The sequence below is a fragment of the Gopherus evgoodei genome, chromosome 24 (assembly GCF_007399415.2).
Source record: "Gopherus evgoodei ecotype Sinaloan lineage chromosome 24, rGopEvg1_v1.p, whole genome shotgun sequence".
Lineage (NCBI taxonomy): Eukaryota > Metazoa > Chordata > Testudines > Testudinidae > Gopherus > Gopherus evgoodei.
This window is the reverse complement of record NC_044345.1, coordinates 8,107,971-8,124,792: the sequence shown is the minus strand read 5'-3', so window position 1 is coordinate 8,124,792 and position 16,822 is coordinate 8,107,971. Positions and strand designations below refer to the sequence as shown.

General features: G+C 52.0%; 1 protein-coding gene across 9 annotated transcripts in view; it reads left to right on the top strand.

Moving 5' to 3' along the window:
- The window catches only part of CGN (cingulin), a 67,339-nt gene extending 50,783 nt beyond the window's left edge, over nucleotides 1-16,556 (top strand). For 8 of the 9 annotated variants that reach the window (XM_030542136.1, XM_030542131.1, XM_030542135.1 and 5 more), the window contains 4 exons: nucleotides 4,754-4,872; nucleotides 6,962-7,070; nucleotides 11,263-11,426; nucleotides 12,183-12,324. In XM_030542136.1, coding sequence (XP_030397996.1) covers nucleotides 4,754-4,872; nucleotides 6,962-7,070; nucleotides 11,263-11,426; nucleotides 12,183-12,324 — 534 coding nt within the window. Of the gene's footprint in view, nucleotides 1-4,753; nucleotides 4,873-6,961; nucleotides 7,071-11,262; nucleotides 11,427-12,182 lie in introns of all 9 variants that reach the window. The other variant, XM_030542130.1, reaches the window with a different exon arrangement.
- Nucleotides 16,557-16,822: the final 266 nt, after the last annotated feature.

Genomic DNA, 16,822 nt, shown 5'->3' with positions numbered 1-16,822 from the left:
TGGAAGTAGAAGCTAGACCATTTCAGTCTGGAAATAAGGTGTAAATTTTTAACAGGTGGGTAATTAACCATTGGAACAATTTACCAAGGCTCATGGTGGATTCTCCATCGCTGACAACTTTTTAAATCAAGACTGGATGTTTTTGTAAAAGCTCTGCTCTGGGGATTATCTCTGGTCTGTGTCATATAGGAGGTCAGACTAAGTAATCGCATTTGATCCCTTCTGCCCTTGCAATCTATGATCTGTTGTGTCCTGCTCGATATCTCTGTCTCAGGCTCTCTGGGGAAAGGAAGGTCTGTCTGTCTGTCTTCCTCGTCTTGCCCAACATCTAACACAAAAAGGAACAGGATCAGGGGCCGTTACCCTAATAGAAACAATAAATATACACTGTGTTCCCAGCCCACCTATGCAAAGATAAGTGTATCTCTGTCATCCCTTCCCCTTCCCTCATCTGCATCCCAAAATATGACTATGCTGTCTGTGACAGATGTGACACAGCTTCTGCTCCAGTGGGCCCTGTTTGGTGTTTCTGGGGGCTACTGGAATATGAACAGCAAAATGCTGCAAATGGCTGAAGTGTTTAACCTCCTCTCCAAGCAGGGACAGTCAGAGATCCTCGGGATTTCTTCTGGCAGCATCACTGTGCCTCCTGCCAGCGGCTCTGCGATCCCTCCAGCAGCATTCCAAAGGCGGCTAGGATAATAAGGGGTGTCTCTTCTTCTAATCCTCACTCTTAATTTTCAGTTTATTGCACATGCCCAGCTTGGGCCGGGAGGGCCCAGGCGTGTTGCACCTTTTGTAGGGAGCTCATAATGGACACGATTTTCTAATCCCTGGGAACTCCCATAAACCTCTCCCTGCCTGCAGGGGAGTGAGGCTAGCAGCGTGCCCTGGGAGGCTGAGAACCTGGGGCTCGGCCTGATTCTTAAAGGGGAAGAGGAATTTATAGGTGAAATGCAGGGGCTGTCGGCAAAAGGAGAGTGTGGAGTCCGAGGGTATGGCTACGCTTACAGTTGTACAGCGCTGGGAGTTACAGCTGTCTTCGTACAGCTGTGTAGGGAAAGCGCTGCAGTGTGGCCACGTTGACAGCTACCAGCGCTGCAGTGTGGCCGCATTTGCAGCGCTGTTGGGAGTGGTGCATTGTGGGCAGCTATCCCAGCATTCAAGTGGCTGCAACGTGCTTTTCAAAAGAGGGGGGTGGGGTGGAGCGTGACAGGGAGCGTGGGGGAGACAGAGAGAGTGGATTTTTGGAGCGGATACTGTTCTCAGCTCCCTGCCTGGCAAGTTCTAAGGACTGGAAGATACACAGCACCTACCTTCAATCATTTTAAAAGTTTTGACCCCTTCCCTCACCCCTCTCTTATTCACTAAATGCAAATTATGCACCCCTAAATAGCCTTCAGACCACATAAGCAGCTGCTCAACACAGAATCCCCTCTCTCCTCAAGCAAATAGCTATGAACATTCCAAAGCAATTCCCCTCCCTCTGCTCGCTCGCTGGAGCAAAGAGCAGCTGTGTTTGTTTTTTAGATCAGTAGCTCCGGGGAGCTCAGAGTTCAGCCATTCTTCCGGTTTGTTGTGGACAGGAATTCTGGGATACCTCCTAATACCCTGGAGGCCAATAACAGCGCTTTTGGTGGCCACACTTAATGAGCAGCGCTGCATCACCAGCGCTGGAATCGCTACACCCCAAGCAGACCAGGTTTACAGCCAGCGAGTTGCAGTGCTGGATGTGCCTTGCAGGTGTGGACAGTTACTAAGTTGCAGCGCTGTAAACCCACCACCAGCGCTGCAACTCTCCAGTGTAGCCAAGCCCCCAGATAGCAAAGCCGAGGGACAGATCTCTGAGACAGCCAAAGAACTAAACTATCTGCCTGCCTAGCCTAGGAGACTCACTCCCAGCTGCAGCGTAATGCAGTGTCCCAAATGGCCTTCAGTGAAAGCCAACTCTGTAGCAATCCGTGGAGGTGCTGTACCAGCAAGCGCCACATGGGACTGCTGGAGAGCAGCTGTGACACTCTCTGTCCTGCCCTTACCTCTGAAAATACCCCTCCGCTGTGCTCTGTCCAGCACTGTGACCCTCCCAAGGCCCCTGCCTGCCCCTTGGCTGTGAGCCAGGGCATCTCGCTAGCGCGGCCTGGACCCAGAGCACCCTGCAACAGGGCTCGAGTGTTGAGCAGTTGGGGTTTGTTCTTGACCTGGTTGCAAGGGTGCAGTGAGCTCTTGTTGCAGGTTATTGTGCTATCAATACTCCCAGGTCTCCTGGCTCCTTTGTAGATATGGAGATGGGGCCTTTATGGGCAGGGTGATGCCCTTTGGCTCCCCAGGAGAAGGGGGACCCAGAACTATTGGGGTCCAAGAGGCAGCTCTCTCCTGCCATCCCAGAATGCTGACCTCACTGCCAGGAGCCGTTCCTGAAGGCAGGGAGAGGGAGGGCCTGGGGGAGGGAGGCTTTGTCACCTGCTGTCCACAGGAAACGCTTTGGGTTTGAGTTCAGAGAATGAGACCCAGCTCAGCACAGTCCTGGAGTGGCGGCTCAGGTGCCGGTGGCTTTGTGTCTCTTTGATACTGAGGCTACCAGAGCTAAAGCTGCACCCAGGCAGCTCTAACCTGCACCTTGGCTGCAAGGGGGCCCCAAGTAGCAACATGGACTAGCCGGAGGGCAGAGTTCTCTGCCCTCGCCCCTTCCTTCCTTAGACACGCTTCTGGGCAAGGGGGGAAGTGGCACAGATCATCTCCACCAGTCTTCTGCCGGGGCAATTGGCAGAAACACAGCCCTGAGGCCTGTCATCAGCTGTCACCCATGTGGTGCTCTGCTCTGTCTAGTGTTGAGAACAGTTGGCTGCGTGTGTGTGTTCCCTCTGTGTGCTGCCCCGGCTCTGCGCAGCTCGCTGGCACAGCAGGCCCTGAGAGAATCACCCAATGACCACAGACGAAGGCACCCGGCCAGGTTTATTGTCAAACGAAGCACAATAATAGTTTCTCGCGGGCTCTGCGGGACATACTACGAATATGTGCCCCCTGACAATGGACCAGCTCAGTCCATGGTGGGACTCTCAGCTGCCCCCCTAGGCTGGACAGAGACTCCACCCCAGGGATGCATTCTTAGAACAGGTACAAACAAGTTACACGTCACTCCCGACGTATTGAGGTGCAACCCCTCTACATAGCAAGGTGCTGCCTATTACCTTATATATGTTGATTCAAGCAAAACAACTCTATCCATCATATTATGCTTTTGCCCCTGTCTTTAGGATGAGTCAGCCTGTTCCTTGTTATCGGTGTGGAATGTGCACGTATCAGAGTGTTCTGGTACCATCCTAGCATATGTTTATATCTCTAGTGTCCAGTACCTTTTAGGTATGTCTCTTTTTGCAGCATCAGCCCTTTCCTTGCCAGCTTCTGAGAGCAGGGCCTGCCTCTGGCTCACAGCTTAACTTTGCTTTATGTCAGCAAAGTCTTGACCATTACTTTAGTTCAGGCCTTAGGCCTCAAACCGGGCCTCTGATATAAGGGTTTGTTTCAGGGCTTCATCTTACTACAAAGCCCACATCTTCAGGCTCTATCTGCAGATCTGAACTGACTCATGCTTCAAATTCATTCGGAGCCAGCACTCATTGACCCACACAGAAGACAAACTGGTCGTTTTAAGACCGGTCTGTAATGACTTGAAATTGCTCCTGATGCCTCCTAGACAGCTTTCCCTGCCATGGTTCTGTCGTGCTCCTTAATTTGGAGATGGACTCTTAATTCCCAAGTTAAAAAAAAAATGTGGTATTGAAACTACAGCCCAGGCTGCTGTGAACATGCAGCAGCTGCTTGCCCGGACTTGTTACCGAATACTCTGTTACACAAGTGTGTGCTGGCTTAAAAAAGCAAATCCTTCAAGCTATTCTTGTTCTCTGCATGTAATTAACGAGAACAAAACAACACGCGGCTTGAGCTGCTGACTTAAGGTGGTGCAGAAAGTCATGAAGTTCCCTGCAGTGCACCAATCTCATTCTTCAAAAGCTTTCAGCCTTATTTCTCCCTCCTGGAGGTTCCAAGGCGTGTTTAATACTGACATTGTCTCTGCTGTCACTTCCTGTGGAACAGGCTAGAGGATCTGTGATGGCTCTTAGGGAAGGAGGTGAAGCTGGCAAATTTAGCTCTTCGGGCTGAGGAAGCTATTAAATACATTGGTCATTAATATCTGAGTTGTGCACTGGATTGTGTCCCCGCCAGGAGATCCTTGGCTAAACCTGTATCCATACAGGACTGTGGCCTGTAAACTTCATTCTGTGGGGGACGTGTGCGGGTTTTTCCTGCTGATCGTAATGGAGCATTGGGAGGCATGGCCTAAATGGAGATGTCAGCTATTCTCTGGCCCGTGACTCCAGCCAGCATATTTTGACAGTATCGGCTTTGCAGAGTGGGAGAACTGTCTTCACCTGCTTTTTAGTGCTTGGATTCCACACAGTTTTAAACTACGCTCTGTTAGCAACATTTTTAATGCAGGAAAAATAATGTGCCATTATATAACCCAACTAACGAATATTCCTATTTGTGGAAAGTATCAGAGGGGTAGCGGTGTTGGTCTGGATCTGTAAAAGCAGCAAAGAGTCCTATTTGTGAAAGGGATTTCACTTGACTCCCTGCCAGGGTTTACATAACACTCTGTTCCTTCTCTGTTTGTTTATAAGGCCAACTTTCTCACTCAGGTGCTAGCTGTTGGTTTCTTGGGTGACTAATCAGGTGCAATTTCTCCCACCAGAACAAAGACTTGAAAAGCCGACTGGCTAGCTCGGAAGGCTTGCAGAAACCAAGCGCCAGTTTGTCTCAGCTGGAGTCAAGGATCCAGGAACTGCAAGATAAGCTGCAGGCAGAAGAGAGGTAAAAGATGTGGACTTGGCCTCATTCTGGCAGAAGATCACAAAGCACCCAATGCTAAGCCCTTGTCTAAACACAGGTTGTATCCCTCTAACAGTACAGAGAGCTACACCCCTTCCCTTCCCACCCCCCAGAGTGGATGCAGTTCTACCAGTATAGTTATTTCTCTGTGGAAAGGAGACTAAGCTATGCTGATATAACTGTGTCCACACTAGGGATTGCACCAGTATAACCATATCAGTAAAAATTCACATCTGAACTGACAACCAACCCTGATTTACACTGGAAAGTTTTACCACTATAAGTGCACAGAGATGGAGGGAATCGCCACCCTCAGTTTATAGATAGGGAAACTGAGGCACACAGCAGGCATGTGACTCCTCCCATTTCCGCGGCAGAGCTGGTAATGGAGTGTAGGAATGGTTACCCCAACCCCATGCGCTAACCAGAAAGCTCAAGGGTCTTCGCACAGGACTGCAGTTTCAGGGGAGTGCGTGGGTTCTAGCTCCATCTGTGCCCTTATCTTGCTTTGCAGCCTCAGGAAGGGGTTTAGTTCAGTAGTACTGGTGCTTGTCCGTGGGCCTTCACATCTAGAATCCTCTCCATCCTACATCCCATTTCTCCCTCCCACACCCCTTTTCAAAACGGACCTTGGCCTGATCTGCCTCCCAGGCATGTTCCGAGGCTTTATTTCATGATAACAGCTTTCAGGAGAGGTCAGATGTTGTGTAAGTGTCAACAACATTCTCGCGCAAAGTGGCATGAGAATGTGCGCTTAACCCTTTAACTGGCACGTGCGAGTTCAATAGTGGTCTGGAACTGACTCTCAGTCGGTGGGGGTGTGGAGGAAGGTGTCTGCCATATGGAATCGGAAGCCTTTCTCCTAGCTGGCAGGAGAGGACCAGTACCTCACTTCTCTGTGCTTCTGGCTGGGTTTGAACTACCCGGGTGGCAGGAGGCAGAATAAACAGCTATGCGGACATTCCCTGCTACTGGGGTTTCAGCAGCAAGGGCAGCCATTGCCAGGTTTAAAAAGATCATGAAAAGAAAACATCTATGCGATGGGTTGCACTCCGTTAACACCAATTTTTAAACTGATTTTTTTAGCTAAACCACTTCAAACCCCCATGTGGATGCCTTGGTTTCAGTTTAAGAGTATTTCCCAATGTTTGTTTTATTTAAAATGTAAATACATTGAAATCTGAGCGTCCTTTTGGTACCGACTGAACAGAATTTGGTTTAAAATAACCCCCAAAATGCACTTTTCTCACGTAGACCAGTCGCTAAAGACTGCCTCTAGGGGGGTCCCCATCTCAGACTAGAGTTTAAAAAACAGATGTTCCTAACTGGTGTAACTCACATGGCTGAATTGGCTCCTTGTTCACTGTCTTAGTTTTATGGGGTTGGAAAAATGCATCATCCGGAGATTGTGGCACTGATTGTTGCTGTATAAAAGGGGGCTGAGAGACTCCTCCAGCTCAGGCTAGCATTGTCAGAGCTGCCACCCTCGGACGATGACCCGGGTGCACAATAGGCTTGACGTAGCCCAGTTGCAAGTGCTCAGCCTTGTGTAATAACCTTGTTGGCAGCGTCTGAGGGAAGCGTGCCCAGTGCTCTCTGCCTTGGGGCTGTCCCTGTGTTGTCAGTAAATGTGGTGTCTGTTTCCAGGCCTGTCAACCTGGCACCTTGCCCCAGAACTAAATGCTCTTGCACCATTGTTTTTCTTGAGCCAAATCTAATTGCAGGTAGCTCGTCCCAGGCCTGTGTGAGCACCAGACATGCTGCCCTCAAAGGGCAGAGGGAAGCAGTGGCCTAGTGGTTAGGGTGCTGCACTGGGACTTGGGGGTTCTAGGTTCAAATCCTAGCTCTGTCTCTGACTGCTTGTGAGAGCTGGGGCTAGGTGCTTCATCTTTCTGGGTCTCAGTTTCTCTGTTCAGACTATGAGCTCTCTGGGGCATGGGCTGTCTGTGCAGCGCCACAAGGGACCCTAGTCACAATAAGGGCGTCTGGGGGCCACCATAAGGTAAACAGTCAGAGATCCCATGCGTGTCTGGACAGAGTTCAGCAGCTGCTCTGCTCCATGTGCTTTCAGAGAGAAGAACATCCTGGTGTCCTCGAACCGCAAACTGGAAAGGAAAGTGAAGGAGCTGACGATCCAGATCGACGATGAAAGACAGCATGTGAATGACCAGAAAGACCAGGTGTGTAGATGACATTCTGCTGTCTCCCCACACACACACCCGACCCCACCAGACAACCCACACACTCTTGGAGCTACCCTTGGGGCATCACTCTCATCCCTCCATTCTTTTTTTTCCAATTTTTATCATCCAATTTTTATTTGTTTAAATGGCTTCCACAGCCTCTGGCACCTGCTTAGCAGACAAATGGGGAAACCTCAGTCAAGTTGGCTCTGTGCAGCTGGAGAGCTCAGAGTGTGCGTATACACGCATGTTTGCACGTGCACTTTCAGACAGTGATTTGGCTCCAATTCGGGGCTGACCTCTCCTACTAGCCAATTCAATCTGGGTGCCAGTGGAAATCATGGGCCAGACCCATGGATCTGTTCTTGGCTCATCTCCCACACGTCTCCTCTCTGCTGCTTCATGCAGCACGTTTCTCCTTTTGATGCAAGAGCAATTCCCATTCCAGCTGCAGCCACCCCATTCTCTCTGCCTTATCGACCTCCCCACCCCACATCCTGATTACAGCCAAATATTTCTGTGTCTCTGCCTCTCGTGTCCTTTTAGGGTGTGGTGGGGGCAGGGTTTGTGGGGGGGAAGACCCCATGCAGAATAGTCTTGTAGAAGCATTTTGAGAATCCACCAGCCCCATCTCACAGACCACCACTCACCTTCAGCTTCCTGGTCTCTGTTGCTGCTCCGTCTTGCCTAATTACGGCTGCTCTGCCATCGTACCTCCCAAGCCTGCGCTTTATTTTCGGTTTTCTGCTCCCGTTTTCCTGCTTGAGCTGCCCTCTCGGTCTTGGGGGCAGATCCTTTGGGCTCTGCTGACCGTGCATGAGGGAACAAGAACAGCCCTCTCGCTTGCTGACTAAACTGAGCCACTAGCCAAGATCTGCCTGCTGACAGCCTGTCCCAGAGCCAGAGGCCTCCACACATAATACACTGGCAGGACAGTAGGGTGCATCTTCTCTGCCGGACTCCTAATGGAGAAAGTCCTAATCGTGCCTGGCTTCCTAAAGCTGTGGCTGACGGATGTGGCACGATGGAGTGCGGATGGATCTGTCCATAGTGCAGAGGGAGCCTGCCTATGTACAACAGCTTAGAAGACTGCACAAATTCTGATCAGTATCTGAGCATCTTTATTTCCCCCCGTCCCCTCTCCCACCTTACTCCTGTCCATGGAGCTGACTCCATCCTCTAACAGAAACTCTTCCCTCCTGCCCTGGTTGCTTCTTAACCCTCTAGGAGTCTCTTCCCTGCAGAGCTTGCCTGGGCACTTACCCAGGTGTTGCCCCTCATCCCCCTCCCACCCTTGGGTCCCCCTCTCACCCAGGTTTGGTGCTTTAGAATCACAGATCAGGGTTGGAAGAGACCTCAGGAGGTATTTAGTCCAACCCCCTGCTCAAAGCGGGACCAATCCCCAACTAAATCATGCCAGCCAGGGCTTTGTCAAGCCGGGCCTTAAAAACCTCAGAGGATGGAGATTCCACCATCTCCCTAGGAAACCCCTCCCAGTGCTTCACAACCCTCCTAGGGAAATAGTGTTTCCTAATATCCAACCTAGACCTCCCCCACTGCAACTTGAGACCATTGCTCCTTGTTCTGTCATCTGCTACCACTGAGAACAGCCGAGCTCCATCCTCTTTGGAACCCCCCTTCAGGTAGTTGAAGGCTGCGATGAAATCCCCCCTCATTCTTCTCCTCTGCAGACTAAATAACCCCAGTTCCCTCAGCGTCTCCTCGTAAGTCATGTGCCCCAACCCCCTGATCATTTTTGTTGCGCTCCACTGGACTATCTCCAATTTGTCCACATCCTTTCTATAGTGGGGGGGCCCAAAGCTGGGTGCAGTACTCCAGATGTGGCCTTTCTCGTGCTGAATAGAGGGGGAATAATCACTTCCCTCAATCTGCTGACAGTGCTACTAATGTAGCCCAATATGCCGTTAGCCTTCTTGGCAACAAGGGCACATTGTTGACTCATCCATCTTCTCATCCACTGTAATCCCCGGGTCCTTTTCTGTAGCAGTGCCTGGGATTCTTCCTTCCTTAGTGCAGAACTCTGCACTTATCCATGTTGAACCTCATCAGATTTCCTTTAGCGCAATCCTCCAATTTGTCTAGGTCCCTCTGGACCCTATCCCTACCCTCCAGCGTATCTACCACTGCTCTCGGTTTAGTGACATCCGCGAACCTGCTGAGCGTGCAATCCATCCCATCATCCAGATCATTAATAAAGATGTTGAATAAAACCGGCCCCAGAACCAACCCCTGGGGCACTCTGCTTGATACCAGCTGCCAACTAGACATCAAACTGTTGATCACTACCCGTTGAGCCTGATGATCTAGCCAGCTTTCTATCCACCTTATAGTTCATTCAGCTAATCCATACTTGCTGACAAGAATACCGTGGGAGACCGTATCAAAAGCTTTGCTAAAGTCAAAATATATCCCGTCCTCCGCTTTCTCCATACCCACAGAGCCAGTTATCTCCTCACAGAAGGCAATCAGGTTGGTCAGGCAGGACTTGCTCTTGGTGAATCAGTGTTGACTGTTCCTGTCACCTTTCTCTCTTCCAAGTGCTTCAAAATGGATTCCTTGAGGACCTGCTCCATGATTTTTCAAGGGACTGAGGTGATGCTGACTCATCTATAGTTCCCCGGATCCTCCTCCTTCACTTTTTTTGAAGAGGGGCACTATATCTGCCTTTTTCCAATCATCTGGGACTTCCCCTGATCTCCACACGTTTTCAGAGATAATGGCCAATGGCTCTGCACTCACATCAGCCAACTCCCTCTGCACCAATGCATCCGGCCCCATGGACTTGTGCATGTCCAGCTTTTCTAAATAGTCCTTAACCTGTTCTTTCATCACTGAGGGCTGCTCACCTCCTCCTCATACTGTGCTGCCCAGTGCAGCAGTCTGGGAGCTGATCTTGTCTGTGAAGACCGAGGCAAAAGAAGCATTGAGAACTTCAGCCTTTTCCACATCATCTGTCACTAGGTTGCCTCCCCCATTCAGTAAGGGGCCCACACTTTCCCTGACCACCTTCTTGTTGTTAACATACCTGTAGAAACCCTTCTTGTTACCCTTCACATCCCTTGCTAGCTGCAACTCTAATTGTGGTTTGGCCTTCCTGATAACACCCCTGCTTGCTCAAGCAATGTTTTATACTCTCCCTAGTCATCTCTCCAAGTTTCCACTTATTGTAAGCTTCCTTTTTGTGTTTAAACTTGCTGAAGATTTCTCTGTTAAGCCAAGCTGGTTGCCTGCCATATTTGCTATTCTTTCTGCACATTGAGATGATTTGTTCCTGCGCCTTCAATAAGGCTTCTTTAAAATACAGCCAGCTCTCCTGGACTCCTTTCCCCCTCAGAATAGTCTTCCAGGGGATCCTGCCCATCAGTTCCCTGAGGGAGTCAAAGTCTGCTTTTCTGAAGGCCAGGGCCTGTATTCTGCTGCTCTCCTTTCTTCCTTTTGTCAGGATCCTGAACTCGACCATCTCATGGTCTCTGCTGCCCAGATTGCCACCCACTTCTGCTTCCCCTACCAATTCTTCCCTGTTTGTGAGCAGCAGGTAAAGAGGAGCACGGCCCCTAGTTGGTTCCTCCAGCATTTGCACCAGGAAGTTGTCCCCAACACTCTCTCCAAAAATGTCCTGGATTGTCTGTGCACTGCTCAGTGCTTTCCCAGCAGATGTCAGGGTGATCATGCTGGCCTGGCTGCGGGTGAGGGTTTGGGTTCCACTTTGAAATGAGGATGCAGACTGTACACCTGATAGTTCTGGCAGTCCTCCAGTACCTTCCCACAGTTCCCACCCTCTCATTGTGCCCAGAAGGCCAGACAAGTTCTCCCATAATTCACTGAGAGAGGATCCTAGAGCGGCTCCGCTCACCGCAGCGCTAAGAACCGTGGGACAAGCCCCCACGAGGCCTAGTGTCTTTATCCCACTCCCAGCCTCCGGAGAGCGCTGAGCATGGCTGGTTCCCATCTCGCCCCAGCCTCCTTCAGCACCAGGACACTGCTGGGACTGTGAATGGCCCTTGCTGCGAGCAGAGGACCCGAGGGTCCCTGGGGAGGAGGAATGGGGTAGAGGTGGGGGTGGGGTCCCTCCAGCACCGCCTGGATGTCCGGGTCTCAGTTGCATCCTCCCAGCACCATAAGCCAACGTGCCCCTCCCCTTATGCCCCCATTGCTCTGCCCCGCGCAGCTGAGCCTACGCGTCAAGGCGCTTAAGCGCCAGATGGACGAGGCCGAGGAGGAGATCGAGCGCCTGGAAAGCGCCAGGAAGAAAGCGCAGCGGGAGCTGGAGGAGCAGCACGAACTCAACGAGCAGCTGCAGAATCGCGTCAAGGCCCTGGAGAAGGAGGCCTGGTAGGCAGTGGGTGGGGTGGGTGGTGCAAAATCCCCTCCTGCGTCCTAGGGGGTCCCCCAAAGCCAGAGGTAAAGGGCTCCTGGAGCAATACAGGTCCCGCCTTAGCCCTGTTCCGTACCAGTCTCCTTGTGCAGCCGGCTGAAGCCCGAGCTCCTCTCCCAGCAGAAATGTGATAGTAGCAAACTACCCCCTTGAGGATTAATTGCAGGCTGCCTGTCCCCTGCCCCCCTCCATCCCTGTAGCTGAGCCTAGTTCTGCGCTGGGCACGCTGAGGAGAGCAGAAATCTGGTCTAAGTGACCTCCCCGAAGCAGAGCAGCAGTGTGCCCATAATCTAAGCCATGCTCCAGTGTCCTAGCTAGGGTCATTCACGCTGAGCCTGCAGCCAAGGGAAGTCCATAGTGCGCTGGGCGGGGATAATGAAACAATCCTGCCCCAGGGCCTCTGAGTCCAGCGAAGGCTGGGCACTGACCTGCCCCAGGCTCCTTGGAAGTCTCAGCCCAGCAGGCTTGTAACGGTTCCTGTCCGGAATTTCATTGATCTTTTCTTCTCATTGCTGCCCTCTCACGCAGTGTGTGGGGTGCAGGGTGTCTGATCAGGGCTGTGGGCAGATGGGAGCCCCTGGTTCAGAGCAAGGATCTCCCCGCTGCTCTGGGCCCTGGTGGGAATCAGCCAGCAGGGGCCAGAGTGCAGGGCCGGGTAAGCGTAGTCCCTCTGCTGTGCGGGTATGAACTGGCTCATCCTCTCCCCGACCCAGGCGCAAGGCCACCCGCTCAGCCGCAGAGGCCTCCTTGGAAGACGACCGCTTGAGCTCGGATGAGGAGTTCAACAGCGCTTATGGCCCGTCCTCCATCGCCTCGCTGCTGACAGAGGGGAACCTGCAGACCAGCTCATGCTAGCAGCTGCCTGCACGGGTCGTTAACTGGCTCCTGGAGTGCACCCTCTTTCCCATGGTCAGAACTGCTTCGGTATCTTTGAGAGGCCGGCGCAGGGCATCATTCCACGGGGAGCATCCCTGACCTACTGATGTTCCAGTCCCTTTAGGAGGAAAAACAACATCCTAGAGGCCAGCGATCCTTGGATTGGCGTTGGCTGACACATGCATCCGTTCTACAAAGCAGCTAACTGGAGAGGAGCCGGCAGCAGAAGAACTGAGAACAATGTTTAAGCAGGAAGGTTTTCTGCTTAAATTGGGAGGGAGGGTAGGGGGGGAATTGGGTGTTAAGCTCCCCAGAAAATTCTATTTAATCAGTTTCTCTCTGTGATTCTCAGGGCATTGCTTTAATTCCAGATGTTTCATATCTTAACCAAATGTTTGTGTGTATACGGGGCGGTGGAAACAGATGTGCAATAAGGCAGGATGATGGTCTGTGGTTCATAAACAAGAGGTGAACCTGTCTCTTTTTGGCCACAGCGGGAGTTGGCTTTTCTCCGCCAGAAGGGGAAGCATGGTAGGTTAGTCACCAACCAGAATCTAGGAGACGGCCCGGGTGTGTGTCTGCTCTGAGAGACTCTTTACTATCTATAGATGCCCACGTGGAGTCCTGGATCTAAAATCCAGCGGCTGCTTTTTCCAGGACTTTTGCAGCTGTCGTTTCTTCATGCCGCGTTAAAGAGAAGTTCCTGGCCAGCCCATCAATCTGTGTGGCCTACGTGCTGCTCTGCCCTTCTCTCTGTTCTTTGTGAGCGTGTTGCTGTGCTGAAAAACGGATCTGCCTTCATAACGGCAGAGGATGGGGAGCGGGAGCATCAGCCTAGCGAAACTCTACAGGGCTAGTGCACATGGGCAAGGGACTCTGCTGCCACTTTTTTGGTCCTTTCCGTTGGCCCTGCTCTGGAGGAGACCAAGGATTGGGGTGTAGGACAGCAGAAGTTTGAGATTGCCCAGATTGACCAGGATCCCAAGGGTTCATGGCCAGTGTGAGAGGAAGTGGGGGGTCTCGGTCCAGTCCCCAGCTGCCAGTGACATTACACTAATCCCCTGTGCAGCTGGCCCATGGAGAAAGAAGTAACACCGGTTTTGGAATAGCAGAGACTTTTATCTGACACGATATCACTTTGTTGTTGAGACAGATGAGCATGAGAGCTTGCCCCCCACCTCTGTCTGATCCGAGTGATCAATCGCGAAATGAGGCGTGAGCCCGGGGGTCCATCCAGGGCCGGGCTGCCTGGCCGTCCTGCTGTCCACACTGTGCTGTCCTGCATAGAGGGACATCCAGCCTCCAGGGCTGTCTCCACTACAGAGTTAACAGGAAACACCTGGGGTCTGCCCGCTGGGGGCCCCTCCTATCCTGCACCTCTCCAGCAATTTCTTGCTTCTGTTTTTTTGGGCACTAAATCAGCCAGGGAAATGCAAACCCCTGCGTTTGGAAGCACGTGTGCTGCGGATGTTGATGGAAAAGCAAGGGCTGTATCGGCCTTGATGGGACGAGCAGCCACATTCTCTCGCCTGAGCTCCGTGTCCCCAAACGCTGCTCCCGCTTCGCTCACTGAGTTGCAGTCATGGTCAGTGGAGTGTGAGCTGGGCTGTAATGCATCAGGGCTGTTCAGAGGGGAAAGAACAGTACTGAGCCAGTCCTGCTTGAGACCTGCATATCCCTGAAACAGGAACCTGCCTGTCAGTTCCCACTGAGCCTCGTTTTGTAGCTGAATTTGCACCTGTTTATAAAGGGCAGCTTTATCGATTGGGAATATATGGGGCAGGGAGGGATCCACTCAGTGTGTGACCTCCCCGCCCGCGTCTGTTGCGGGTTGAGCTGCTAACACCTCAGTCTCCCTCCGTTACTTTCTTAAACTTCACCAGCTCAGAGGTTTCAGAGCAACCTGCAGGTCAGGCCTTGACCGTCGTGCCTTAATGGGGAATGTCCAGTGCAGGAAACTTAGTCCAGTGAATTTCTGCTTGGAAGGGGACTGGGGGTAGAACCTTCTAAACATGCCTCCGTTTTAAAGTAACCTACCTGGTTTAACACGCACCTGCCCCCTCCCAAGGTGGCGAGACACAGAAGCAGGGGTGAGGAGGCGACAAACACACCCTGATGCTCTGTCAGAGCTCAAGGGCTAACAAAAATCCCCAATGCCCAAATGTAGCCATTGCCTTGTCTGGCCTGATTTCAGCTTGCACTAGTGTTCACACCCTTCTGCTTCCAACAGGGGCCCTATCTCTGGACCCTGCTTTGCTTGGCGTGCTGCCCTAGAGCTGTTCTCCGTAGCCACGCAGAGGAGGCGACGCTTTGGATGTTTGTTTTTTATCCTGATGCTCGGTTCGAATGTCTGCAGCTATGGGCCAGGCAGTTAGCAAAACGCCATGGGGACAGCAAGTCCTCTGAGTTCTCATCTGCTCCATGGCAGCGTGCTGGTCACACGGCACAGAGAGCAACTCCCAGACGCTTGCTGGGACCATTTAAGTAGCAGCCCCTAATTGGGAACTCCCCAAGCGGCTGCTCTAGTTATAAAAGGGTTTTGGCTCTAGCGTTTCCAGGCCAAGCCCCCCCAAAAACGTAGATAAATTCTGCAAGATGCATCTCGGGCCATCGACAAGCCAGCACTGTCACCTTCTCCTGGGACACTGGTTCAGGGACACCTTGACAATCTCTCAACCTACCCCAACTAGCTCCAGCTCTGCACCATGAGGCTTTCGGGAGGAATTTGCTCAGGGAGCCAAGTTATTTTTTTTTTCCTTGTTTCGAGGCTGCTGCCACTGGGGAAGAGCAGGCGGCGACTTAAGAATCAGGGCTACATCGTCAGCTGGTGTGAAGGGGAGTAACTCCATTGCTGTGGATGGAAGACTGCGAATCTGCCCCAGCTTTCAAACAGCTGATCTTGGGGGCGGGGGGTTAATTGGGACTCTTCACACTAGGCACTTAATTATTGAAACAAAGATGCCTTGTTAAAACACCCACAGATGGGTGGGGGGAAAATCTCTTCTCCCTCTCCCCCCTCCCCCCCTGCAACACACACACACCCAAAAAAGCCCTGGATGGGTGCGACTGTAGCTGGATGACAGCCTGAACCTGTGGTGCTCTGTGACTGTAGGAATGTGCCCACTGCAAAGGCTTTGCTGGAGCAACGGTTTAACTAACCGGATTGCAGTCTGCCCCTTTTGAGGGCTGTCCTGTTTCACGCTCCGTCTGAAGGGCCAGTGTGAGCTTCATTGCAGGCAGCCTCTGCCTTCTGCACCTGGCTTTGCTTCTCCTCCAAACCCGCCTGATCTGGAGGAGCTGCAGGGAGGGAACTAGCCAAGAGCATTTCTCAAGAGCTGGCCAGCCTCTGGATCCCAGGGAGGTCTCCCGAGACAGCAGACGCCTCATCGAGGTTCTGTTGATGGGTGCAGAGACCCACCCCCTGCATCAAAAGCGAGCCTGTAGGGGTGGAATGAGGAGATGGAATTTAAGGTTCCCTTCCCTTACCACCCGTCATAGCAACGGGACGTGGGACTCCCCAGAAAGAGCCACTGATGAGCTGTGTGGCTCATGGAGCAAGAAGAGGGTCCTCCCAGCAGAGATGTGGGGTGTGCGTGTGCTGTTGTTTTTTTTTTTTAAGATCTAACGTGCCTCCTTCAGGAGCCTGATGGGAGCCAGCCCTGCTTCAGAGCTGCTAAGGGACCCACGGACGTTCATTACAGACCTAGCGGTGGGAGTGGGCATGGCTGGTTGGAGTGACGCTGGGCTGGGACCAGCTCAGGGCTGGAATTTCCCCTCTCCCTCTTCTGTAAATGCAGTACAACTGCCCTGAAGTCAGTGACGCTTCTCTGCACTAGGGTAACGGGGCCCACTGATGTTCTGCAGCAGCGAGAGCCAAGGAGCTGCTGAATTGTGTGGTCCGATTGTCACCCCGCAACGTGCGTGGGGATCCTGCAGCAGCTGGGGCACCACCTCTTCTAGCTGGGCCTTACCTTCCCGCAGCTCTGTGGCTCTGTACACCAAGAGGATATTACACTGCCAGGCTGTACGATGGAAACGTAGGCTACCTGCACGTTCCCCAGGAAACACACGGGGATCAGCCTGGCTTATGGTGGTCTCCACAGGCCGTTCTGCAGGGGCTGGGCCAGAGAGAGCGAGAGGGAAGGGGAATCCTTGCTGAAAACTCCTGTGAGGATAACTTGCTTTTTTTTTTTTTTAAGTAAAACCCAATGTAATAGGAATTTGAGACCAGGGAGGGGAGGATTGATTCAAGTCCAATGCTGATAGCGTTCACTACAGAGCAGCTTTCATGTCCCTATGGAGTCTGATGGCTTGTATGGCAATATACGAGAGAGACAATCTGATTTATTCTGTAACTTTGTTTTTCTCTTACATATGCCCTTCAACTTGTATTTTGAAATTAAAAGTTTATACGCGCTGAAGCTAATCTCATTGCAGTTTTCCCTGCGGCGCATATTTATTTCTATTTGTGTTTGTA